The sequence below is a fragment of the Citrus sinensis genome, chromosome 9, assembly GCF_022201045.2.
Source record: "Citrus sinensis cultivar Valencia sweet orange chromosome 9, DVS_A1.0, whole genome shotgun sequence".
NCBI lineage: Eukaryota > Viridiplantae > Streptophyta > Magnoliopsida > Sapindales > Rutaceae > Citrus > Citrus sinensis.
The window spans coordinates 23,833,987-23,860,199 of record NC_068564.1 but is presented as its reverse complement, the minus strand read 5'-3'; the positions used below and the strand labels follow the sequence as shown (position 1 = coordinate 23,860,199).

Here is a 26,213-nt window from a genome sequence, read left to right as displayed (position 1 = left end):
CCAATTACTGCAATGCTGAAAATTATTCGTGCCTTATTGAGAATATATTTTAATAACCGAAAAACAAGAACTTTCTGAAAATTTCTTTATCCGTAATGTTTATGGAACTTTCAGATTCTTTTAATTATCCCACGAAGAGTCGAACTTTCAGATTCTTTTAATCATCCTTCCAAGAGTAGAGCTTCAAGTCACATGCAATATATGTTATCATCAGATTTTTGGGTACCACGAGTTTGTTTTGGTTGTTGTAGCTGAAGAGCTCTGGTAGGTGTAGGTGCACTGATGATCTACGTGCTATTTATTTATTTTTGATTAATTTAAGTGTAAACAAGATGAAAAATTTCTAGGCAGCAAGCAATTGATTCGCCTGGTTGAATCACGGTGTACCTTTTTTTTTTTTGGCCCAAATTTCTTAAAATAAAAAATTACTGTTAGCTTAAATGCTGTTAAGTTTCTCCCAATCACAGACATAGTAGATATAAATTCTTAGTTTTTCAAGTTAAAATTATCCCTTTTGCAAGTTAAATATTTTTACTTTGAATTGCTTTTTCCAATTAGTTTACTGTTTTGTCTCATGGGAACTTTGTCTCAATTTTATAGTTCATCAGCCATCTTTTAGTCTTCACTTTGAACATAAGAACTGTGTCTGTGTCTAGTAGTACACTGTCAATTGCTAATATAGTCTTTGAATATGCAGAGAGAGATAGCTAACAGAGAGGGATATCAACTGCTTACAAACATTTTCAATTAGCTATTAGCTACTCAGTACTGACACTATGCCACCTAGACGTCGTAATTTTTTTTATGGTCTCCCAGACGATATCCTTCGCCATATAATAGCATGTTTACCCACTAAAAATGCTGTTGGCACTTCTTTAATTTCTAGACAATGGATTGACTTGTGGACTGAGGTGGAGTTCCACCAACTTGCATTGGATGATAGTGATCTTCTTGAACCAGATCTCTCCCCCGACACTATAGCATGGAGTTTTCAAGAATTCGTTAGTGATATTCTTGATAGAGTGAATTTGTTAGTGATTCGAAGATTTTACCTTCATTGCCTACAAAGCTATGATGCGGAAGTCTTGAGGGATTGGGTGGTTCGTGGATGGACAAACAATGTGGTTGAAGTAGATATAAGAGTCGACAACATAAATGAGGATAACTTTCTTGATTTGCCCTCAAACCTTTGCACCAGCACAGCACTTAAGGTGCTGAAATTACAAGGCAATATTACTCTTGATCCTGATCCTGACCAACGGGTCATCTTTCCAAGTCTTAGGATTCTGCACATGGATGTTATTCAGTTAGGTGTAAGTGGCCATCATAGGGACTTATACCGTTGCTGTCCGGTTTTAGATGATTTGTATGTGCGAGGAAACATTGCTGAGCCACTTCCATTTCAGTTTGATGTAGTTTCTACCTCTGTTAGAAATCTGAACTCTGAATTCTACTTGGAGGATAAACATTTTGATAATGAAGACAATGTTTCCCTAACATTTGAGATCAACACGCAAAACCTTGTGTGCCTTGAGTTAAGAGAGAATTTTTTTGCCCAGTATATCCTCCGAAACTTAAATCTTCTTGAGAAGGCAGACATTGGCATTGGAGGTGTTTTTATGTGCCCCAGGGGTGGGGGATTTGATTTTGATCATTGGAGTGACGAGAGGATCAGCTTTCTTCCAGAGGTCTATAACGTCAATTCCCTTGCACTTTCTGGATGTACAGTTGGAGTAAGTATCTGTTTTTTCTTTTTCATAATTCTTTCTTTTAAGTTTTTATTTGCTTACAAGGAATAAATTATTAAGGCTACTCTTGTTATATGTCTAGGGCTCTCAGTTCCATCCGCGTAAGGCAAAATGCTGGTGCTGCCTCCAGTGATGATGATGATGATTTCACAGGAGGACATGTTGAACTCTTACCTACATTTTATTCTCTGGAAAAGTTGAAACTTGGTTTCGTTTATTGCTGCAGCTGGAACTTTTTACCCTTTGCACTTGAACGTTCCCCTTTTCTACAGAGTCTTGACTTGGAGAAGGTTTCTTTGGCTTTTGTACTAATTGTTGTTGGCAAAGTAGATATTAGTAAACACTTGCATCTTTAACCGATTCCCTTTGGCATTATGTTTCATTAGGAGGCCAAAGGTGAATTTCCAGATTGTGTCCAGCGATGGGAAGAACGGGATGTTCCAGCCGACTGTCTGCGGAATTGTCTCAGGGGAATCAGTGTCCGGGGATTTGGAGGGAAGCTACATGAATTGCAGGTGATTGAGTACCTTTTGAAGAATGCACGAGTCTTGAGAAGGATGGATATCTATGCATCAGCCGAAGGTGGGGCGGGCGCATTCTGAGGAGATAAAGGCCTATCAAAGAGGTTCAGTTACCTGCTATGTTAATGTTACTGTTGAATGAAGTCAAGGCACTAAGATTTGGTTGCATCAGAATTTCTTCTTGTAAATTTAGACCTTCCATTCTCCTTTGAACAGTTGCAGTGAGCTTTATTGCTGTTGTCTGTTCTGGAAATGCTCATGTTGTTATTACAGAAAAATTGGTCTCCTGCACTCTGAAACAAAGAAAGATGTTTACATGTGCATACCGACAAAGCATGGCTGATATAAAATTGATTGAATATTAAAATGGCTTGTAATTGATTATGGTCTGAAATTTTTTGTGCTATTCAATTAATTGGTTCTGATGTCGAATCTGCAGCTGCTGCTATATTGAAGAACATTGATATAATGAAATGCCCAAAACTAGTTCAATAGCTAATATGTGATTTTATTTTAACCAAAAAAGTAATTATATAAGAACATTTAAAGTTAAAAGGAAAACCAACTGTGGGGATAGCTCAGTTGGGAGAGCGTCAGACTGAAGATCTGAAGGTCGCGTGTTCGATCCACGCTCACCGCAATACGATTTTTCATCTTTTAATTCTCCGCGAACCAAACGTAATCAACCGGCCACGAAAATATCAAATCATCCAATAATTTGAGGAGACATTTGTGTAAAATCTATTTAGTCCAGTAACATTGAGACACGTTACGCTACAAAAACCGCTATAATATGATGCATTACAGTCAAGATTTTTTTCAAGCGTAAAAAAATAATCAAAGCGAAGGCAGAAGATGTGTGGATAAAATAGGATATGAGAAGGAGATACTTAAAATCCTTAGCTGCCATCTGATTGGTTGAATCAAACTTCAGAATCCCCACCACAAACAAATTTCCAGCTCATGCATTCTCCTCCACACCACCCGTCTCTTGTTTCTCATTTCATTCCCGTTATAACAACAAACGCCCTTCATCTCTCTTTCTGTATTGTCTTCAGACACATATTAACATCACAGTTCCAACCGACACAACATCCATAATACCAACTCTCAGGACAATGGCATCAATAATGGCGGCTGCTACTGCTAGCTCTAGCACTTCTCTTAGGGCAACCCCATTTCTTGGCCAGAGTAGGACAACTGCTAACGCTCTAAAAGATGTTGTTCCGATGGGGAATGCCAAGTACACAATGGTAATAAGTTGGTAACCTTAACCTACACCTTCAGCCTTTTTGTCTCTCTTTGTCTCTGTGTTTAGGGAAATTCATTGAAGATATTGTTGTGTTCAGGGAAATGAACTGTGGTATGGGCCAGACAGGGTGAAGTACTTGGGACCCTTTTCAGCACAGACTCCATCATACTTGACTGGAGAGTTTCCAGGTGACTATGGATGGGACACTGCTGGTTTGTCTGCTGATCCCGAGGCCTTTGCCAGGAACAGGGCTCTTGAGGTGATATTCTTTCCTTCTTATTCTTGCCCTCTGTCGGCTGGTAATGTGGTTACAGCAACAAAGATATTGATACTACTATTTCAATTTGTAGGTGATCCATGGCAGGTGGGCTATGCTTGGAGCACTAGGCTGCATCACCCCTGAAGTTCTCGAGAAATGGCTTAGAGTAGACTTCAAGGAACCGGTTTGGTTCAAAGCTGGAGCTCAGATTTTCTCAGAAGGTGGCCTTGACTACTTGGGAAACCCCAACCTTGTTCATGCTCAAAGCATTCTGGCTGTCCTGGGATTCCAGGTTGTCCTCATGGGGCTCGTTGAGGGTTTCCGTATCAATGGCCTCCCTGGTGTCGGAGAAGGAAACGACCTCTACCCTGGTGGCCAATATTTTGATCCCCTTGGCCTTGCTGATGATCCTGTTACGTTTGCTGAACTCAAGGTGAAGGAAATCAAGAATGGCAGGCTAGCTATGTTTTCCATGTTTGGTTTCTTTGTCCAAGCTATTGTGACAGGCAAAGGTCCCTTGGAGAACCTCCTGGACCACCTTGAGAACCCTGTTGCCAACAATGCTTGGGTCTATGCTACCAAGTTTGTACCTGGATCATAAACTGATTATGATTACTGTTAATTCTTGTTCATGTGCAATGTAGATTATGAATATTCTGCCTTTGAGATCCAATGTTACTTGTGTCAATGTTGAATCATATCCCATTAGAACCCTCAGAATCCTAAAACAATGCAACCATGGCATAGCACACATCAACGAAAAAGTTAACAAATTCCAAGGGAACATGAACATTATGGACAGCTAGATGAGGCAATATTAACATTTTACTTTCCACATTTGGTGTGCTTGCGACTACAAATTTTGGCATTACATCAACGACAACAGAATATACACAAACTACATAAATAATGGAAAAAAGAGGACTGAATCTCTAATTGAATCCCTATCTGGCTATACACACGCTCATTGGTCATTCCACCAAAGTAACAAAAATTGGTAGATATACAAACACAATTCCCTCTTTATCTACCCTCACACCATATTAACAACCCTAACTACAGCCACTGAGATATAAGGCAAAGTCACCTGAGGACCGAAACAGGGAAGAGTAATAGAAATATTTTCCTCTACTATATTCCTCAAGTTCCTTTCGCCATTGTTATCTCAACACCAAGAGATGTGCTAACTTGAAACTGGAATACTATTGAACCCTAGAGCTTATCTTCTCCCACCATTTGCGACGAGTTTTCTCAACTTCTGACTGCCCAAGTTTATTAAGCCTCACCTTTGCCTCTCTTAGTCTTGTTTTGTAGTCTTTCTTCCATGTCTCAAATCTCATTTTCAATTTCCGAAGTTCTACATCAGGATGCACAGTAGAAGCTGGTTGTGTCGTTTTGATCTCAATCAATGCCTTGGCATCATCATCAAAATTTTGTCTCCGCTGCTCAAATTCCTTTGTCAAATGGTTTACAGCAGTCAAACTGCCATTAGACTCTCTACCAGATCCAGCATCAGGCACAATATTGAGAAATTTCATGGGTGTGCTTCCACCTGGAGTTCGAGATCCCATGGACATTGTATCCTCAGAATCATAAAGGTGAGGAGATGTAGAAGCATCAAGTCTGCCGGGCTCACCTGGAGTGTTGTCAGAAGCAAGGCTTTTCCGGGCTGCAGCAAGACTCATCTGCATCAAAATAAAATTTAAGACTCAGCATCATAGTTAAATCGTTTATGGTGCATAAATCTTGTTAGCATTCATGTGCCTATGCATGCATAGTGAATATAGTGCACATATTCAATATGGTTCCCTTACAAATCCCTAAGAGGGATTCCATGATTATGTCTGTGTAAAAACATGTAAAACTCACTTGCAAAGATGCCATCTGCTTTTGCCACATCTCCTCCATTGATTTCATTTTTGCCTCGTATTCCAACCACTTGGCATCATACTGTTGCAATTGCTCACGCAATGCAGCATTCTCCTCTTCCTTTTGGCCCAAAGTTGCTTCGGCCTTGAGAACCCGCCTTTGAAGCTCAGCCAAAGCTGTAGGTAGGGCCTGAACCTGCTCCTGTGGAACATCCTGCTCGGCCAAGGACTACCCTATTAGTCTTGAGCTCGACTTTTCACAGACATTTATGAATAGAAAAAGAAAACACATTCTTAATAATCCATTCACAAAGGCATGCAGCAGTGTTTACCATAATTGCAAAATTTAAATTAAATTCACAATAGCATAAAAAGGTAGCCCAATTTTTGTAATTTGGTCCCAAGCATTTGACATTTCCATGGTGAAAATCTGACAAGTCTGAACCACCCAAATTTGGCAGTCTGATGTACATAAAAAAGATGCAAAATAACTCGACAGGAAACAAAGGTTAATTATCATAAAAATTAATCATGAATAAACCACAACAGATGGAAGAATTCTCGTAGTTATGCCTACAAAATCTAGAGACTAACAATTAATTGCAATAACAGAAAAAAGAGTGGACAAGGGAAAAAGATCTGGCAAGTAGATGCATGCATCATAAGATTACCTTCATGTCTGAACTTTTCCTGCCAGACCTTCGTTTAACTTTTGCGTTCACAGGGTTTGATTGTTTGAGTTTATGCATCTTAAGTTGTTTCCGAACCAACCACCCACGGATTGCTGAAAGCACATTAAAAGAAAAAAGAAAGAAAGTAAGAAACTGTGTGCCATTAGAAAACCACAAAGTTGGCTAATCAACAACATAATTTCTACCAGATTGTAAACATATGATCTCTCTCAGCTGCTCATCACGAATTTCGGGAACAACAGCCGAACAACTCTTTCCCAAGCTAGCATGTCGCCTCCTCGTATTCTCACCACGTGCAACTACATTGTAGAGGTAACTTTCATCATATAGGTGAATGAAAAAGCTCAGGAACATTTTTAATGAGACAGGCTTCGGAGGTTTTAAAAAAATCAAGTATGATTCATAAATCTTAGACTTTGAGCCCCCAAAATAACTAACATTGGTGCTTTAAAGCACAAACACAAGTAAACACCAAAACTGAAGGACCCCAGAGGAATTTTGCTCCATTGAATAAAACGAGCAAGTGACATCAAGAATATATAGAGACAAATAAGAGAAATACATTACATGATTGTAATGTTATTACTCCGTTGCAGAGTTCACGGAAACGAGAACGAGCCTGATAACCACGGAAACATTTCTGAAGCCTAATTATGGCTTGCAATACTTGTTTTCTCCTATCCTCCAACGCTGCAAGCTATCAAACAATTCATGACATAAAAGAATTAGTGAAACAACTAAACAAGATAGTTTTAGTCACAATCAGAAGAAAATTATGATTTAAGTTAGAAGTTCGAAAAACTCTGCAGGTAGTCAAAACTATTAAGCTACACAATCCTCCATAAAATGTTGAAATCTGTAGGATTCCTCAGTTAAGTGTGTGCCAAATTAGAAATATAATGGTCTCAAAGAGAGGAAATATGTGAGTATCATAAGTACAGAATAAAGAGTTAGTATTCTTATTCTTCATTTTGAGGAATTCTTAGACATTTAAGAAATCTTATACTTCTGAGTTACAATTTCATATGCTAAATAGCAAACCATCAAAAATTAATTTTGCCAATGAACCTCTACTGTCAGCAGTTAACAGAATAATAAAATTAATTTTCTTCTCATTTTTAAGATATTTGTGAAACAACCACTGAAAAATAATTTAATATGATGAACTCTCTTTCAGGTTTTATTTGATAATCCTAAATATAATACTATAATTTCTATAGATTGGGATAGCATGTAATCGATAGGTAGTTGCCTACAACAGGATATAGTAACATGTAAAATACTATTGTAAAATACAGAAGCCTACCTGCCCTGACCGAAGGTACAATTTGGTATAACCAACTTGATACATTTCAGGAAGAACATTAAATTGTTGTAGAACAGCCACTGATATACTTAATGGATCCTGAGATAATTGTTTCTCCGAAAGCAGGACTCCATACCTAATAAGTATGACAGGTTCATAAGAGGGGTAAACAAAGGTTTGTAAGAAAAAGAACTAAAAGATTAGAAGAGGATACATTCTATACCTTCCCGCAAACTCTTGATGTCTCATTCGAGTAGGATATCCTGATCTTGAAATTCTAACTATCTCCAGAACTCCACAACATCTGAACTGTTGTAAAACAAGGTCTTCTTCATATATGCCAGGAAGTTGCTTACTATTTGGCTTTATGCAGCGAATAAAGTGAGGTCTTGTGTTCTCCAACTGGTGCATTAATTTGAAGAGTTGACCCTACAAACATGCAAGAGACACTTTAAGGTTGTACAAAACATGATTCAGGGATGTGAAGCTTTTATCTGACTTTAAATGTTTCTTTCTTTAGATGAAGAAGAATTTATGAAACACATTAAAATCACAGAACTAGGTCAATGAAAATTGGAAAAAAAAATAATAATAATAACTCTTGTGCTCTTTGCACGTCAAAATATAATGTGATTTTCATAATTTATGGTTGGTTCTCCAAAAGCATCCCATCAATTTGCATGATATGTAATAAGCTTTGTAGTTTCAGTATCCGATTTAAGCAAATACTCATGTTCGGCATCAAATCATAATCAAGCATATTTACCTTGAATTTTGTACCAACACTTTGCTTTTGGGTGTCCAATGCACCCGGCTGAGAAGATGCAGCTGGTTTCGGTGATGGCTTAAGCATTTTGGACGCAAATAACTGTAGTACTTGGCAAGTACATGAAGATAAGAGTTGGATGATGTCAATTTGAAGCGGATCTCGGTTCTTTTCCAGAAATCCATTTGTATCATAGGGAACCTGATTACAGTGCAAATGTTAATATTGTAAATGAATAAAGAAGACCAAAAACAATATCATCTCATAAACACCATACTCTTCTCAATGGTAGCTACAGTGCTGTACTAGCTGTAACAAGAAAGAAATATTCAACAAAATATAACACCAAGCCTCTGTTTAACTTATGTTCTACAGAAATTTTTGATGCACAGTAAATTTATATGCAGAAAGTACTGATAAGCAAAAACCAAAACAGAATAACAAAAATTATCGCTAATATCAAGCACTTAAAAATTTAGCCTCTGCACAACCTTCAGTAATTATTCGAATAAAAGTGCAACTAACCATATTAGAAATGATCATTGAAGCTTCACAAAGGAAAAGTTGTTGGTGTTATGAAACTTGAATTCGTAAAATTCCTAAAGAAAATTCAGAAATAACTGACCTCTCCAGCATAATGCCGAATACTGAAAGCTCGGCCTCTCTCTCCTTTAAAGCAAGAATTAGAACCCAAGTGCTGCTTAAGCTTATTGGCAAATGTCAAATCAGTGGCCTTGGGGAAATTTGATTCCTCATCCAGTAGAGAAAGTACCCCCAAAGGTTTCTGCATAGCATGCCAGATAAACAAAAGAGTAACTGTTACAAAGCTGAAACCATATTCCGAAAATTCTAATTTTAAAATTAAAGCATGCAAATCGAAGAAATCACTAAGTTCCGGAGCTCAGACAATCTAATTTTTGGAAGCTATTGTGACAGCAATATCAAGGAAGATAAGTATAAACATGTGTATAAAGGTAAACAAAGAGTTTAAAGAAACAGATGAGGAAACTCCAAGCTAATTTTGAGCTGAAAAACAGATGGATGACAAAATAAGGTCATGAATACCTTCTCAATTAAATTCAAGCACTCTTCATTGTCTTCAAATTCAACTCTGGTCCAATCAACCCCATCCAATTCATACTCCTGAAATAGAAATATTTTCTTAAGAAATGTTTCATTATTCGTTTACTTCTTTTTAATGATTTCAACTCAAATATGTTTAACAAATATATTTTTTTTCTATCACTATGGAAACTAATTGCAAAAGTTCAGCAACGATGCAGAAATGACTGAATTTTGGTTATATAGGTTATGAAGATATGTCTTTTGATTTCTTCTGCACCATTAAGCCAAAAAAGATTGCCCAAAGCAGCTTTGTGCTTGAGTATAGGTACATACCTCCTGCTCGAGTTTAAATAGATGTCTATTGAAATGTTGTTGAAGCCTCTCATTTGCATAATTTATACAAAATTGCTCAAAGCTATTTTTCTGCAATTAGAACATGAGAACATTACCATTGATAAAACTTTACAATCACTAACAAACAAACACAAGTTGTGTACCTTAAATGACTCAAACCCATAAATATCAAGGATATTTATGGATCTCCCAGTACATTGTTTTCCCACTTCAAGTGATTTGTTAATCTGTTCTACAATCCAGTCAAACAAGCTCCCATATATGAATTTTGCCAATGCATCTCTGCTGTCAATTGCCTGAACGGAAGATAATCAATCGAAATACAATAGGTGAGTTAATAATAAATGCATGAAAAGCACACAAGAGTGCAAAAGCACACAAAGACAAACCATTGCATGGAAGAAGGGATAAATTTAATGATGGAGTCCTTAACAAACCTGCTGCAATGTTAATTTTTTAGCAATACTATCCTTGCCAGCTTGGATTTTATGGGTAGATAGAGCCAGCATCAACTCATCAGAACTGCAACCCATCAGCATGGCAGCAGTAGTCACAGCTACCAGAAGGAAAATACGCAAAGCCTTAGGGTTGAACAAATATACACACTACAGGATAAGCACAAATAAAAATGCAGAGAAAAATGAAACAAAAGTTCCAAGTAAAATGGAGTGGCAATACTTTACCAGTGATAACTGGACAAAGCATAATGTAATAGGTATATTCTTGGATATATTTCAATCAATCAAAATTATCTGTCTCTTTGTCTGTAGCTATTAAATACAACATTACACCATTCACAAAAATACATCTTTAAACACCCAAGCTTATTAGAACACTTAATTGCAGAAAGGTAAATAAAGGTTATTCACATAATTGGATACCAGATTGATCTCATAATTTTTCAGCAGTGGCAAACAATCAGTTTACCCTCAAAGATGCATTAGAACTAGTAGACTTCTTTCTTCCTAAAGCAAAACTTAAAAAGGCATCCTGATTTCTGCCATTTGCAAAACAGTATATGATGGATTTTATTTGAACTTTACTGCCCAAGGTAGATGAGCAATATAACATTACCCCCAAGAAATTAACTGCATCCCAACCAACAGATAAAAGGGTGAGTAGAAGATACAATCCAAACAAAAGAGTATTCCTGGGTTGGGGTTTTAGCCAATGACAATCATTGTTTTTAAAAAAAAAAAAATCCTAACTCTAGATGCTTCAGGAGTAAACAAAAGAACATACTATGGCAGTATTTTAGGATTGAAAATTTGGGGGTAATATGCCACAACCATAGAACATGAATATTTAAAAGGGTAGTGGAACCAGTTACATTTCTAAAAGAAGGGTTTTATGATTAATTCTGGTATTACAAAATAAAAATAACACTAGCTTACTTCTACCGTCAATTCCAATACCTCTTCAATGAGAATTCATTAGAAAAGTTAATTGCTTTGCTAGTGCAAATAAAAACCCATTCCATCATGTCTTATATGTTGATGACCATGCTAATGGTTTGTTACCATCATAAAGTGGTAATACTTAACGAGGTTTAAGCTGAAGGCCTAACCTGATTAAAATTCGCAAATGCTTTTTCTGATTAAATTTAGTTACATGGCATCCCTTTTTGGACATGTGTCTTCTTCAGGAGCAATTATATCAGAACAAAAGTTACTATTTCAATAATCAGAAGTGATGCTAGCCTATGACTATAGTTTTATAGACAAGTGACCAGATATTGATATAGTTAGCTATTGCATTCACTAATATGCAACTCAAACTCCAACCACTGCTCAGGAAATCACTACACAATCTCCTTTGGCCACAGAGCTCAATGGTTTCATTTCTGAGACCACATGAGAAATTAGAGTATCAGATACATCGATTTATTAAGTATCAAAGATAGTGATCAACAGTCATAGATAAGCATCATATAGGAGACCTCTACTAAAAAGTAATCCAATAGAATGCCTAACAAATAGATCTTACCTTCATCAGCTATCACCTCCACATGATTTTCATTGTCAATCACTTGAAATGATATGTTCCCCAGCCATAGCACTGCCGCCAGCATAGCAAATGTCTGCTCTCTATCTTCTTTCCGAATTAGAACAATGTCCAAGGCTTCCTGTGGAAATGGAAAATTAACCGAGAAAGTAAGTAAATTGAGTAATGAAGGATTTGAACTTGGGGAGGTTGATAGCAATATCTAAACACTAAATTACCATAAGATTATGAAAGTTTTGAGCATCGTCGACACCATCAATGGTCAAGCATTCACTCTGATTAAGGTAGTTGTAGTCATTAGCCACTTTAAGGTTCAGTCTCTCTGCAAAGAAACCATTGACATATTTCGGAAGTATTAGAGAATTAGTCAATTTTAAAAAGTACATGCAATGGTAGAAAACAAGGAAATACATACTAGAAAAGCAATGCAATGGTTCTCACTCATTAAAATGTGTATGTCATAAAATTCAAAACAATCCCAGTTTAAATAGTCATATATCAGAACAAGTCCACAAGAAAAAGCTGCCACTGATAAAAAAATAACTAAAAATAACTACCATTACAACAAAGAATAAATTATTAAGAAGATCGAAAAAGCTACACTCCACTGCATCTGAAATACCTGGTCACTCTCTTAATGTAGGCAAAACTAAGATTAAGTTGCCCACCAAAAGGATCTATTTATCACAACAGTGACTAATTCAACATTTTCGATTATGCAAAGGGTGACTTTACAAAGTATTTTATCAAAATTCCAAGTGCAATACAATATGAAACAATTTCCAACCACTTGATAGCAAGCCAACTAACAAATAGCAAAAGTAATTGTTATAGGCATGGAGATTCCAAAAGCTCCACTGAAATAACTATCCTAAACCTTAGGGAGAAGGAATACCACACTGCATAAAGAATAGGGGCTTCCTACATCCATGGACACAACTGATGCAGCTATTTTTCATATAACGCAAGGAAAACATGAAAACATCAGGCATTCATCACCCTAAACACAGTGACAAACCATTGAAAAACTTGCATAGTTTGAATAATGAAAACATGATACCTTTCAGAAATGATGGAGCACCAGCACAAAGTTGATAAAAGATGTGGTATGACCTTTCACCAGCGGCTAACTGAACTACCCTTGACTGCTCAAAGTGACATGACCATTTTAGAAGTTAGCACAAGATAATAACGATAATAACTCAAGTTCCTTGCTAAAGTTCAGATGGGGCAACAAGGTACCTTTTCCAGCAGAACTATCCACAATAATCATTGCGAATTGAAGTTGTCATGGCCGTGAATTGTGACAGTGAGTCAAGTCAGTTAACGCAGTCAAAAAATAATATAAATTAGTTAAGCATTACAACAGTTATTCAATTTAAACACCCTTACATGTCTGGATTTTCGCACCGCATATCTTCCCAAAGGCGCTAAAGTGAATCTCAATCAATTTCCCCTGGATCCATTCAGATAAATGAGAAAACAGAGCAGTAAAAATTTTAGGACAAATTCAATTATGGACTGGACCGTTTGGGATATTTGTGGATGATTTGAGCTATAAAACATGATAAACTTATGGGTGCTTTGCAGCAAAGATAAGCAGGAAAAAAAAAATAGAACTTACAAATCGGCTTGAATTGTCATTCCTAGATGTTTTCGCATTCCCAAATGCTTCAAGTATATGATTCGTCTGAAGGATTTCGTACTCTATCCCTTCACTGCCACCACCAAGAGCAGCCAAGTACTGCATTGCAAATTTTGCAGTCTCTGTTTTTCCAGCTCCACTTTCTCCACTGTAAAACAATGTTAAAAAACGATTCTTCTTATCACAGAAGTATTCTGACTTTATGTAAACCATTGATGGAAAGCTTATGATCCAACATACAAGAGCATCAGAAATGTAAACCAAGGAGGGTGTCCAAGAAGAAAGAAAGAAATTGTCCAAACTAACCTTATGATTATGGATTGATTTACACCATCTGCAAATAAATTAAAGGATGTTTGTAATTTACACTTGGCCACGAGGAAAACTTGAAAATCTTCAATAAAATGTATTAGAAAAATACAGAAACAGAAAAGGAAAAGAGAAAGTCTCTAACCTCCCATCATTTCATTATAAGCAGTGTCTGCTATGGCATAAACATGAGGGCTGTCCATTACTTTCTGTCTATAAGCCGTGATGAATTTATTTCCATAAATTGGGACGGCTTTGAAAGGATTGACTGCAATCAGAACTGGCCCTGCTTTACTCTTCACAAAGAAAGACAAGAAAAATGTAAAAGGAAAGCCGAAGGAAGAAGAAGATCCAGCCAACATTTATGATCTGCAGGAGCAAGAGGTTGATTGTGAACTTACATATATCATATCCCGAGAATATCTGTATTGAATATTGTTAAGAACCGATGGTTCATTCAAATAACTAAGCTGTATAAGGTCATCCACACCCTCAAGGATATCTGGGTTTGCAGGTAAGAGTTCTCCGGTGGACACTTTCACAACCTATGGTATTTATGAAAGATAAATGCAGGCACAACTCACCAACTAAAGCAAATGAGAATTTTGTATGGCTTTTAGAGACCTTCAAAACTTATGAACTTACATTTCCATTGGAGAGCAAAACAAATGCTTCATCCCCTGAAGTGGACTGTATCATTCCAGATTCCCACTTTCCATCCTCAAGTCGACACCAAACACGCAGTTTCTAAACAAAATTCAAAATCATCATTTAGAAAACAAAGTTTACAGCTTACGGTGACAAACTATATCAAACATAAACTATCAACTCCTAACTTATATCCGACCACAGAATAAAACTAGTGGTAGAAATCAATAGCAACGATCCAATTTTTCAGCAATTACCAATGTCCTACCCATTTTTTAAGGTCACATTTTCTGCTTCCTAATACAAAAAGAAACAAAACCGATCACATGCATATATATAGAACAAAAATTCTCTTGGTCCAATATAAGTTACAGAGCTAAAAACCCTCCCAAGATTAAGTTACAATGCTCAATAATTCATAAAAATAAATCAAGCATTGAAAAGCCTTCTAAAGCTCATAAGTTCAAATTCACACATGAAATGTGAAAATAAAACCAATTACAAGAGTTCAAACCCGTCTATATGCACTAGCACAACTTCAAACCCACTCTAACATAGCCAAAATTAACAAAATAACCAAAAAGCCAGCAAAATATAAAATGAACAAAATTTTGTTTTACTCTCAGTTACCCCTTGGTAAAATACCCAATTTTTAAAAGCTTGCAGAAGCTCTCTAAAACCTTCATTTTACCCAATAAAATCAGTCACGTTAACTAATGGAAAAAGTCTATGTAATAACTCCAAAATTTCATTTAACACACAAAATTCATTGCCACCACTAAGAAACAAAAAGAGAAACCAAGAAATCATTCAATTAACAACAAAAGTAAAAATTTAAGAGTGACAAAATAAACAGCACAATTGTAACAGCAAGAAAAAAAATGACCTTCTTGATGAAATACCCAAGGTTATCTTCCCACTCCACTTCTCCACTCTTGGCTGACTTCATTTCATTTACTTCCAGAACCTCATTTACCTTCTCTTCATCCAACATCACACCACCATCGTACGGTAAATCCACAACTGTTTGTTCTTTCCTTAATTTCTTGCTCCCAAAGCTATTATTCCTCTTAGCTCCCCACTCCTTCTCTTTTCTCTTTCCATCTTCCTTTCCATTCAAACTACTCCTCTTCTCAGCACTTTCCATGCTGGCTTTCACCCCATTTTCTTCCCCAACCTTAAAGTCAGTGGGCAGTGATTTTCTTGCCGAAGGCAGCCTTGCCCTTGATGTGGGCCTCGCTGGCAAGGCTGGAGGCAGGTCCTTAGGCCTCTCACACTCGTCCCGTCTCCTTAAGGATTCCAGCATCTCTTCTAATGAACTCCGAGCCACCATTGACGGTGACGCTGATAACATCATTGCTAAACCTTCTGTAATCTATGCCTCCAAATCAGTCTTCAAAATATGATCTGTCTATTTCACAAGAACTCAATGAGTGAGTTCTGTTATTGCATTATAACTCTCAAACACAAGCTAATTGTCTCGATTATTATTTCATCAGTGCTCAAAAACCCTAGTATGGATCAAAATACTTCAACTTCAACACTCAAATTCTCCCAGCAGATTCAATTTTCTCGTATTGTCATAGCTGTGCAGCTGAAAACAGAGGTATAAAATCCTAATTCGGTTCAAAACATTGTGGTGCCTTCATTTAAAAAAAAAAAAAAAAGGAGCTCAAAACCCCTTACTTTGTTCACAATTTCGCAAATTGCCACTCGTTTTCTCCAATAATACTCAAAACTCACGTTGCATTGCCGAAAACTGAGCTCAAAACCCTAATTAAGATTCAGAATAGGTAAAAATTTAGGACTAATTTATTGAAATTTGATAATAAGATAACAAAGAACACGCACACACAAAAATGGAGGAAGCAGAAAAAACGGTTTTGCTTTTCTTGTTGCAAAAAATCAAAAAATCAAAACGGTTAAACTGAAAATTTGCCAAAACGAGGCTTGTTTCACTAAAAAAATTACGAAAATTACGAAGATAAAGAGTGACCAAAGAGATTAAGTTTGTTTGACAAAAACCAGAACAGATTATGAAAGCGAAACCGGAAACTGAAACTAACCTTTGCGGTCCGTTTTCTCTTGTTTTCCAAAAACACAAAAATTATTGGCAATTAACTTGCTTGTGTCGATATTACCGGTGTTTTTCTTTTTTCTTTTCTTTTTTTCTCTTTTTCGTGTTGCCGTTATTGTAATTGTTGTTGCTTTAAGCTTCTGCAAGAAATTTGAATTTTTTTTCCAGGTGGGTAGTGGGGGCTCAGCCCAACGTTGATTTCTTGTGAAACGGTTTAGATCTGACGAAGAATTTTAAAATAAGGAAATGGGAAATGTTTTTATAATTATAAAATGGATAAAATAAAATCAAAAAAGTATTGTTTTTTGGAAACAAAACAAAGGAAGACAGGGGTCTCTGATTAAGAAGTAACAGATTGCAGAACAGCGGAACAGAAATCACTTCTTGGAACATGCAAAGCAAAGCTACGAGCTTCAATTAAGGGGCCGGGTTTTGCATGAAATTACCGTTTTGGTATTTGCGTACGTGTACCCGAATTTTTTGGTTAAATTCCCATTATAACCCTCGTAAATATATTTACCATTTTTCGTAATATATATCTACCTTATTTTGTAGTGGATGTATTTACCAAATTTAATTAATTTATAAATAGGAAAAAAATTTAATAAATTATTAAAGTTCATAATACTTACTTTTTTAAGATGTTACAAGGACAAAGATCAATGAGTTAAAAGGAAGACAAATTAAAATGATAGTTGGGTTATAAAAATATAATAGGATAAATGTTTATTATTCATTGTCATACCATCCGTATTCCTTTATTTTCATGATTATTCTTGGTAATTGATAAATTACGTTTTCTTAAACTTTGCAAATCAAAAATTAGCTTTGCATCCTTGTTTTAGAAGTGCAATAAATTAGTATATATTTTGTTGAAACAGTCGCAATAATAATCTGTTTCATATAGAAGTTTTGAGATTTTTGTTGTCAACTCAATCAGAGTTGATAAAATCTCTTAAACATCTGTAATTAAAAAAAACTATTTTATTTATCAAATTCAAATTTTAACTAAATATTGTACACAAATAAATTTACTTGTACCTCTAGTATTTTGTAATTACAATTTACTTAATTGAAAACTATGGTTTTGATATATTTGTTACATAATTAGAAAAGTAAAAATTACATATTCAACGCATGTTAAATAAATCAATTAACCCAATTAATAGATTATAGATGATTCAGAAAACAAGATCTAGGTCCATGTTTTACATTATTAATTAAGAGTTAATCCTAAAAACCAAATTGGACCGCACTATTTTGAATGGACCTAAAGGCATAGGATCCCACGGTCCCTCTCAATAATTGCATTGTGTATTATGAGTTTCATGTTTTTGTTGCCTGAAATGGTATGTTTGTAAAATAATTCCTAGATAGGGGCATATTCAATTATTCATGATACTATAAGGGTGGCTCAAGCTGAACAATGCGTCGTCGTTTGAAGGCGAGGGAGGAGAGGTGCTGTTCTTTCGATTTCAATTGTGTTTAAAATTTGACTTGATTGAATCTGAAAATAAAATACTATTGCATTCAAATTATTTATGTGCTTGACAATGAACCTACGACAAAATCACAGAATAAAATAGCTAAGTTGAACGTGACATATTGTCAATCCAATATGACAATATTGAATATTGGAGGGAAGTTCTTTAAATAACTAGAAGCAAAATTATATTATTATTTATATATTTATTTGTTTGTTAAAAGATTGGGGTGGGTAAATTTAAATAAGTTTTTTAGTCTGTTATTCAAACTGGAGCGTCTGACCAAAGAATAATAAATTATAATCCATTAACAATAAATTATCACTTTAAAAATCTTGAGTGGTTGCAATATTTGTTGATTTAAAAATTAACAATTTTTTTTCAAAATAACTTCAATGTAAACTAAATATCAAGTGGGTTTTATAAATTTTACTAATCAAATTACTTTCTATTCAAAAAAAAAAGTCAACTTACTTTAAAAACAATTAGTTCAATTTTCTTTTTTAACAAAAAATATTTATACCAACCACTTCATAATTTAATGATAAGTATCTCATTATTGAGGTCAAAGTTTAGAGTTTTTTTAGGTGTATCGTGTAAAATGGATTAGAGACCCCCTTTATATATTTCGTGGGAGTAAAATTTTTTCATTCTACTTGTGTAAATTTTTAATAGGTTTTAATTATAATACATGAAATAGACTCGAAATAGACTAGAAATCAAGTTTATATTAATGCTCCGTTTACTTTTTGGATTAGAGTGGGAATCCTGAGGAGTGGGAATCCTTGGATTAGGAGTGTGGAGTGGGAGTGGGAGTAGGGTGTTTACTTAGACTAAATGAAAGTATGGATTGTCAATCAGAATCCCAATTATTTGTTTACTTTGTCTTGGATTTGGAGTAAATTTTTTTAAATTACAATTTTATCCTTATGTACAGAATTATAATTTGTAATTAAAAAATTAATAAAAAAATATATTTGAAAAATAAAATAAATATTTTATTATATTTATAAATTAATAATAATTACTAATATTCTTAATTATGTAAATCATAATTTTTTATTAATTTTAATTTAAATTATGTGAATAAAAATTATTAATAATAGCAACACAAATGAAATATTATTATTGATACTATAGTACAAAATTAATATTTTTTTAGAATAAAATATTTATTATTATTAAATAAATAAATAAATAATATTTATTAAAATTAATGTTTAATATTATTAATTTAAATATAATATTTATTTATTTTTATTTTATTAAATTTAATAAAATAAATATGATATAATTATTATATTTAATAAATATGATATAATTATTATTTTTAATAAATATGATATAATTATTATTTTTAATAAATATGATATAATTATTATTTTTAATAAATATGATATAATTATTATTTTTAATAAATATGATATTATTTATTTTATTAAATATGATATTATTTATTTATTTATTTTATTAAATATTATTTATTTATTTTAATTATAAGGATAAAATAGGAAGAGGGGGAGTGGATTCCCACTCCCACCTCTCCCCATGGGAGTGGGAATCCCACTCCCCACTCCAAAATTAGGTGGGACCCACGGATTCCCACTCCCCACTCCAAAATTAGGTGGGACCCACGGATTTCCACTCCCACTCCCCCCTTTTTTAAGGTAAGTAAACACTGGAGTGGGAGGAATCCACACTCCACACTCCCACTCCAGAAAGTAAACACTACCTAAGAGTGCTTTATATGCATCTTCTAGTAATAGATATCGCATAACGGTTTTTTGTTTTTTTTTTTTTTTCGGTTGAGAAGAGCATTGCTGTTGAAAGTACTTGGAAATAACAGAAGTAATTAGTTTGTACTTACCATAGAATTTTTCAAACAATTGGATGTAGTAGGCAAGGGTAGATCAGGCATTTGAGATAATCAAATCAAACAGTAGCACCAGCACTTATAATTCAAATGGGGGGATCAATCATAACGGTAACGTGGCCCCCGCTAATTAGGGGGGGGAAAAAGGCAGGTAATGAAAAATGAATGGACAAAGTCAACAACAAATAAAAAAGATATAAAGTTGTAATAAAAAATGCAGAGTGGGCAAAAAGAAGCCCACCTAATGCTGAAATGTTGTAACTTAACGTTTTGTTCTTTTTCAATTTCTTTTCGCCAAAAGTCCTCTTTTTAATTGGTTTGGTGCGTGACATTGCTAACCCCATTCATGTTTGAATGGAAGCATTCATATGTATTTATTGTCCTCTTGTAATTGTTGTGTTCGACAAATATTCCGGACACTCAATTCTATTCATGTTTTTTATAATGAGAAAAAAACAGAGCTAGTGGTTAGAAAAAAAAAAATAATAAAGTGGTTGAGTTTGGATGAGTTTTGGTTTATGGTATTTGTTGGGTTTTTCATTGTATGCTAAATTCATTTATCGTTGTCAGTTCAAGACTTCAAGTCCGTGCTTGTGCAAAGGTTCGTTCTTGAAGTTTGTTAAGTTTCTTTCAACTTCGAAGATACTATTTTTATTAGGCTGTGAAAGTCTTCAATTCAAGCTAATTCTTTTAGAACGTTGGACTAATCACATGTAGTTCCATATCCCATGTCGTAGGTGTGCTTAAAATCATTTTAGTACCATCGTTGTCTTTGATTTTTTTTCTAAAAAATACCAAAATGGTGAATTAGGTATAGTCTAATTATAGGTTATAGGCCTATGGCATAATCCGGGATTTTACTTACATGTAGTGCCTCTCTCAATTATAGGAGTGTTCTAGCCCATGTGCCAACGGACAAAATCCAACATTCTCCCTAGGAGGGGAATTGAATCAAATGTATGCTTTTTATCAAATTTTTTTTAGTTAATTAAATATAAAGTTTGGATCTTCGTGATGAGTTACCACTTTAAATTCATCAATTTGATGATAAGACATAATAATTAATTATCATATAACTTAATGACATAGTGTCATATCATTTATCACGTCTAATGAGATAAACTTTGTTTTTAAATTTGTAAGCCTATTGTTATTGATAATTTGAACAACTACAAGGATATAATATTATTAAATATTGTACTCCACAATCTGAACAATCAATTAATCACATTTTATTAAATTTTATTTAAATAATTTGTATACACATATAGAGTTATTTTGTATTATTTTATAGATTCAAATGCTAATTTTAGTGAGGGAAAATTTCTAACTTTGGTAAATTTCTAGATGTTGTAATCATGTGACTGATGTATTAGCTAAATTTGCTATTTAATGTCCTGATTCATTAAGTTGGTTGCACGATTACCTAAATTTTTTAGAATGTTATTTTTAAGTTGATTTCTGAAATAAAATACCCAGTTTTACCATAAAAAAAAAATAGTGTTTAAACTGTCCACACAGTATCCTAAGAGTACTGTAATTAGTTAGATCCCAAACATAAATGCTTTCTACATTAAAAAAAAAAAATCTAAATATGACCTCCCTTTTGGCCTCAAATTCCTCTCTAATGCAATTGCCTTTATTATTATTATTTTGTTTTTGACCACTTTATTTAGCTAAAGTTGTATTTATGCAGATCATTGCTGCAGATATGGCGCTCATTCATGTGTGCAAATGCAAGCTTTTATATATTACCAATGATGTGGAAGTTCCAAAATCTTGTCAACTTGCCAAGCCCCTGTATAATTTCAAGAAGAACTCTGGATTAGTAACAACTTTCTAGTATAATTAGTGAGCAGATTCATAATGATGTCTCCCAAATGGGAACCCATTACCCCCCATTAAAATGCACCAATAAGCTTGTCAACAATATCAATATGATACTATCATTATATTTCACCAACCATAAGACTAAGCTAATTAAAACTTTAACACAAATTATTTGCCTTTTCAGCTTTAATATCTCCAATCATTACTGCATGTTCACCATATTCTGATTCAATTACCACTTAAGAATATTACAATGAATAGTAATGCATATTTTTGTTGTAATCTGACAATCAAAGCTGCTTTTAGAATAAACAAACCAATTGAATAAGTGCTTTTTAGTTCACGCACTCCCTAAAATCTAAAGCCAGGGCTTGAATTTTGCCATTAGAACAAGACGTGTTTCAGAAAAGTTGATAACTTATACGGCATGCAGTTGTTTTTTGCTTTTGCAGTATTGCCTGTGGAGTATGGACCCAGTGCTATGTTGTATTTTTTTTAGCTGATGTGAACAATACTTGGACTACTAAAGCTAAATTGTATGAAGACTGTCGATGGATGTCTCAGCGCTCATGCCTCTTTTTCCTCTTTCTTTTTCAGTCATGTGCTTGGTGCAAGCTTTAAATCTTTTAACATCATTATTGGGGAAGATGAAATTCTCTGACAATTCGTGGGGCAGTGCCCCTTAAAAGAATAGGGAATTAGGGATCTTTACCTACAATTGGTCCTAAAGTTGCTTAAAAAAATTTCTACCCTCATTCATTACTTTGCTGCCTCAGTTGAGTAGCTGCCAAGTTAAAAAATGATTCTTGTCTCTTGATCTACTGGTATTTGTTTATTTATTTTGTGTTTTCTATGTCATCTTTTTGGTAAACCCAATCACAATACAATGTATTTCTTCAACGGGTAAAATTTTTTGATACGCTAATACATACGTAGTTAATGAGTATATTTTATCAAAGAGGTAGTACAAAAATGAAGATGATAATGAACGCACCTAACGAATAATCATTGGGGCCAACTAAAGATGCAGTTGTTGATTGTCAAAGAGAAAATTCCAAGCTGGCTAGTTGTTTAGTTTGTCTACTAATGATATTGCAAGTGGCTGTTTTCCATGCACAGCCATAATGCCTTTCATGTTCACACAATCACTCATGTTGCTTTAGTCATTTACAGTTTTTTTTTCAGAAAATAAACCTTTCATTATGGGATAAAAACAACCAATAATACAGCATTATAAGAACGAAAATACAATGTTAGATTAGGCTCAAATATAACTGGTAATTTTTAATTTTTTTAATTGATATTTACAAATCAAATTATTACTGAGACTAGTTTACATCAATTCTTATAAAATACCGTTCAGATTTTTACCCTCTGTAATATTCGAGAGAAGTCTACTCCAGTTACATTTTGAAAAGGAGAAGATTAGTTTAACTCAAATTAGAGAATAAAATTAAACCCCTACAATACATTGTAGGAGCTCGAACTCATGACCTCACAATTGTGAAGTTTGAGTTGTAAATCCTAGTGGCTTTGGTCATTTCTAATTGGAACTAGCTCATTGCAGTGAATGTTTTGGTAAGCTACCAGACCCACCCAATCCATGCTGGGCCTTGGTTTCAAAAAGTATGAGATGTCCCATTTTCGTCACCATCACATGCACACAGCACAACCATACTCTTTCAATTGGTAATGCGGCATAAGAACGCATATAATTCCGGCAAGTGTTTATCTGTTGTTCTATGGGTTACAATCGGCATAAATTTCGATTTATTAATCACAATTTTCTTTTTTGTCACATTTTCTAATTTTGTAGGTTACATTTTCTAAGTTTTGCGCTACCCATCTCAAATTCAAATATAAATTCACATACGTAATAATAAACTCGTGGCAAATAACCCAAAAAAAAAAAAATTGTGATCTATAACCAAAAAATTGTAACTATTGCAATGTACAAATGTTGTAGTGTAATTTCACCTAGCAAGGTAGCTAACTAGCCATAGCATCTAGATTAAGTTTAATTATATGTGGCTCGAATAATTATGAGCAAATAGATTGTCTCTACTCTAAATATTGGTGGGAAAGGCATACTCTCATATGTCCACCAAGAATTGAAACATTTCACTTAAAGAGGAAATGACAATCACTCAGCCAATGAGTGCTTATCAAACACTTCAATTAATATACTTATAAAATTAAACAAAACCTCTTTATCTGATATTAATTATTTTATGACAATCACTTAGCCAATGAGTGCTTATCAAACACTTCAATTAGTATACTTATAAAGAAAAATTTTATATTTACAAACGGTGTAGTTTATTTGGTTTATCAAATCTTCTACTTGTTCTAATGCTATGCTTCATTATAGACGACAAAAATTTAGAAAGCGATTTTGCTTTCTCTAAAGTTTTTGTAAATGAAAAAGAGAGGGGGGGGGGGGGGGGGAAAGAAAAAGGGGATGCATCAACAGAATGTAATATGGAAATAGATGTAAAGCCCAATAAAAGGTGGAGCAAAAGAAATTGGCCCAATTGTTTGAACAACTAAAACCCGGGCCGGCCCATTTTTTTTTACGCGAAGGACAATTCAATGTTTTCAATTAGGGTTTTAGGTTTTATAGTCTGGCAATCAATTGAAAATTTCTCCGATTCTCTCTCAATCTCAGCGATGGCAAAGAACAGAGCCAAGAAGAAGCGAGGCGGCGCTGTTTCGATGGACGTAACAGAGCCGACTGTTTCCGACATACCTCAAGGTACCGAAATTTTTTTTCTCTTCTCTCAATTTGGCAAATTAAAATAGGATTTTATTCTTCTTGATTTTATTTTGTTTCACTCTTTTCATTTACACTTTTTTTGGGTATTTAATTTGAATTTTTATATATTTATTGCAGCAATGGACACCTCAGAATCGGGAGCTCTAAAACCAGTTTCTGGTATGCTAAATATGTAAGTATCAAATTATATATTCGTGAATGTGATTATGCTTATTCATGTTGCATTTTTTAATTTTTTCTGTTTATTTGCATAAAATTTTGCAACTTTAATTTTTTTTTCTGTGGCACATTTGGGTGGATTGTCAATTTCAGTGATAGTTGGTTAGATTCCCCACCCACCCCAAAATCAAGTGTTGAATTATTTGAATTGTTTATGTTAAGGTTGACGGGACCATCACATAGTTAAACGAAATTTGGTAAAGTTGCGATAGAGTAATTTTTTCAGCATATGTCAGGTTGAATAAAAATATTTGCTTGGTAAATATATTTGTGCGAGTATGATTATGGTTTATCTATTTTGTCTGTATGAAGGATGATAGAAGTTATTTATGGCAGATCTTTTTTGAAATTTATTCATAGATTTGAAGCACTTGGGTTGCCTAGAATCTGCTATATATATGTGAGGAAATTCTTTGAATGTGGAAAATAATATGTAGAATTTGTGGATTTGAATAGAATCCACTGCCGAGTGATTAGTATGTGTCTAGTCTAACAATTCCCTGACTTAAGTAACATCATAGATTTATTTTGTTGTTGCATTGTCATACTCTTACAACTCATGCTCTTTATTGGTGGTGGCTGGTGAGTTTTACTTTGACCTATCTATTTAACCTCTTTGTTTGATGTGTAAGAAAGGTAACTTGAACACTTCTGATTATTAATGTCAATATACAATTTATCTTACTGCAATTTTAAATCATTCTTTTCTTTTGATCCTCTAATTTGATCCTTTTTCTTTATTGGAACAGTAAGACTAAGAAGGGAAGACCAATGAAGAGATCAAAAAATGTTCGAAAGAAGAAAACCATAGAAAAAGCTATATCCACAAATGAGAAGTATATTGAGAAATCTTTGAAGAACGAAAGCAGATCGTTGAGTGTTCAGTCCGCTAAATCACTATATGACTGACTTGTGAAGATCAGATTCAATATTCAAAGAGCTGAGTTTGTATAGATACTCTAATTATTTGTAAGACGAAAGAAAGCAAATCATTTAGGGTTAAAATGTGTTTTTGAGTTCATTGTGCCGGGTGCTCAGTCTACATCTATTGGTGCTCTATTTTCTTGTATTGCAGAGCAGAATTCTGCAAGTTGGTCTTATATTTCAATTCTTGTTTACATTTTAATTAGGTTAGCTCCGTAAAATGAAGCTATTTGCCAGTGAACTTTTTAGTTTGGGCTGGAGGCTGGACTGAACAGATTTTGGCATTAGGTTGGGTTTATTCAACAGAATATATATATTTTTTTAAAGAAAGAAAATCATTCATTCAAAGAGTTGAATAAGTACATAATTTCTGAAGGATATGTGCCTACCTAAATAACAGTTTCACAACTTTCTAAATCTAGCTTAGATAAAGAATGAGCGATGACTTTACAAGATCTTGGAGTATGCTGGAGGACAGCATGAAAGTCCTTCATTTTGCTCCGCACTTCTGAAATTATCCACTGGGTCTCTATTCTGCTCTTTCTGTTGTTGACAAAATCAATGACATCTAATATAATTTTTGTTCAATTAGA

The 26,213-nt window shown here is 34.2% G+C and overlaps 4 protein-coding genes and 1 non-coding gene across 11 annotated transcripts; 4 read left to right on the top strand and 1 right to left on the bottom strand.

Annotated features, from left to right (window-relative positions):
- Positions 1-776: 776 nt before the first annotated feature.
- LOC127899947 (putative F-box/LRR-repeat protein At3g58880) lies at positions 777-2,350 on the top strand. Its single transcript, XM_052434102.1, has 3 exons — positions 777-1,722; positions 1,809-2,038; positions 2,135-2,350. The coding sequence occupies exons 1-3, from the start codon at positions 777-779 to the stop codon at positions 2,348-2,350; spliced, it is 1,392 nt and encodes a 463-aa protein (XP_052290062.1).
- A 486-nt stretch (positions 2,351-2,836) lies between these two features.
- On the top strand, positions 2,837-2,909 carry TRNAF-GAA (transfer RNA phenylalanine (anticodon GAA)). The gene has a single exon. It is a non-coding gene; the product is annotated as a tRNA-Phe (tRNA).
- A 335-nt stretch (positions 2,910-3,244) lies between these two features.
- Positions 3,245-4,446, top strand: LOC102625194 (chlorophyll a-b binding protein 13, chloroplastic). Its single transcript, XM_006464608.4, has 3 exons — positions 3,245-3,522; positions 3,619-3,780; positions 3,872-4,446. Exons 1-3 carry the CDS (start codon positions 3,388-3,390, stop codon positions 4,379-4,381), a joined length of 807 nt encoding a protein of 268 aa, XP_006464671.1. The 5' UTR covers positions 3,245-3,387; the 3' UTR covers positions 4,382-4,446.
- A 141-nt stretch (positions 4,447-4,587) lies between these two features.
- LOC102625476 (myosin-2) lies at positions 4,588-16,889 on the bottom strand. Of its 7 annotated transcripts, XM_006464614.4 has the most exons (27): positions 16,504-16,889; positions 16,124-16,210; positions 15,324-16,031; positions 14,435-14,536; positions 14,191-14,334; positions 13,935-14,085; positions 13,787-13,814; positions 13,460-13,628; positions 13,228-13,291; positions 13,078-13,091; positions 12,896-12,980; positions 12,054-12,157; positions 11,818-11,956; positions 10,269-10,387; positions 9,975-10,127; positions 9,811-9,900; positions 9,478-9,555; positions 9,038-9,196; positions 8,413-8,613; positions 7,870-8,075; positions 7,647-7,782; positions 6,908-7,037; positions 6,526-6,639; positions 6,320-6,432; positions 5,650-5,862; positions 5,417-5,465; positions 4,588-5,332 (listed from the first exon to the last, which is right to left on the bottom strand). In XM_006464614.4, the coding sequence occupies exons 3-27, from the start codon at positions 15,792-15,794 to the stop codon at positions 4,983-4,985; spliced, it is 3,582 nt and encodes a 1,193-aa protein (XP_006464677.1). In that variant the 5' UTR covers positions 15,795-16,031; positions 16,124-16,210; positions 16,504-16,889; the 3' UTR covers positions 4,588-4,982. The 7 variants fall into 7 exon arrangements, with proteins under 7 accessions (XP_006464677.1, XP_006464672.1, XP_015383356.1 ...); XM_006464609.4 differs by having other exon boundaries at positions 4,588-5,465; positions 16,504-16,888; XM_015527870.3 differs by having other exon boundaries at positions 4,588-5,465; positions 15,324-15,848; positions 16,504-16,888.
- A 7,398-nt stretch (positions 16,890-24,287) lies between these two features.
- Positions 24,288-25,861, top strand: LOC102626723 (hypothetical protein). Its single transcript, XM_006464615.4, has 3 exons — positions 24,288-24,456; positions 24,595-24,649; positions 25,446-25,861. Exons 1-3 carry the CDS (start codon positions 24,294-24,296, stop codon positions 25,603-25,605), a joined length of 378 nt encoding a protein of 125 aa, XP_006464678.2. The 5' UTR covers positions 24,288-24,293; the 3' UTR covers positions 25,606-25,861.
- Positions 25,862-26,213: the final 352 nt, after the last annotated feature.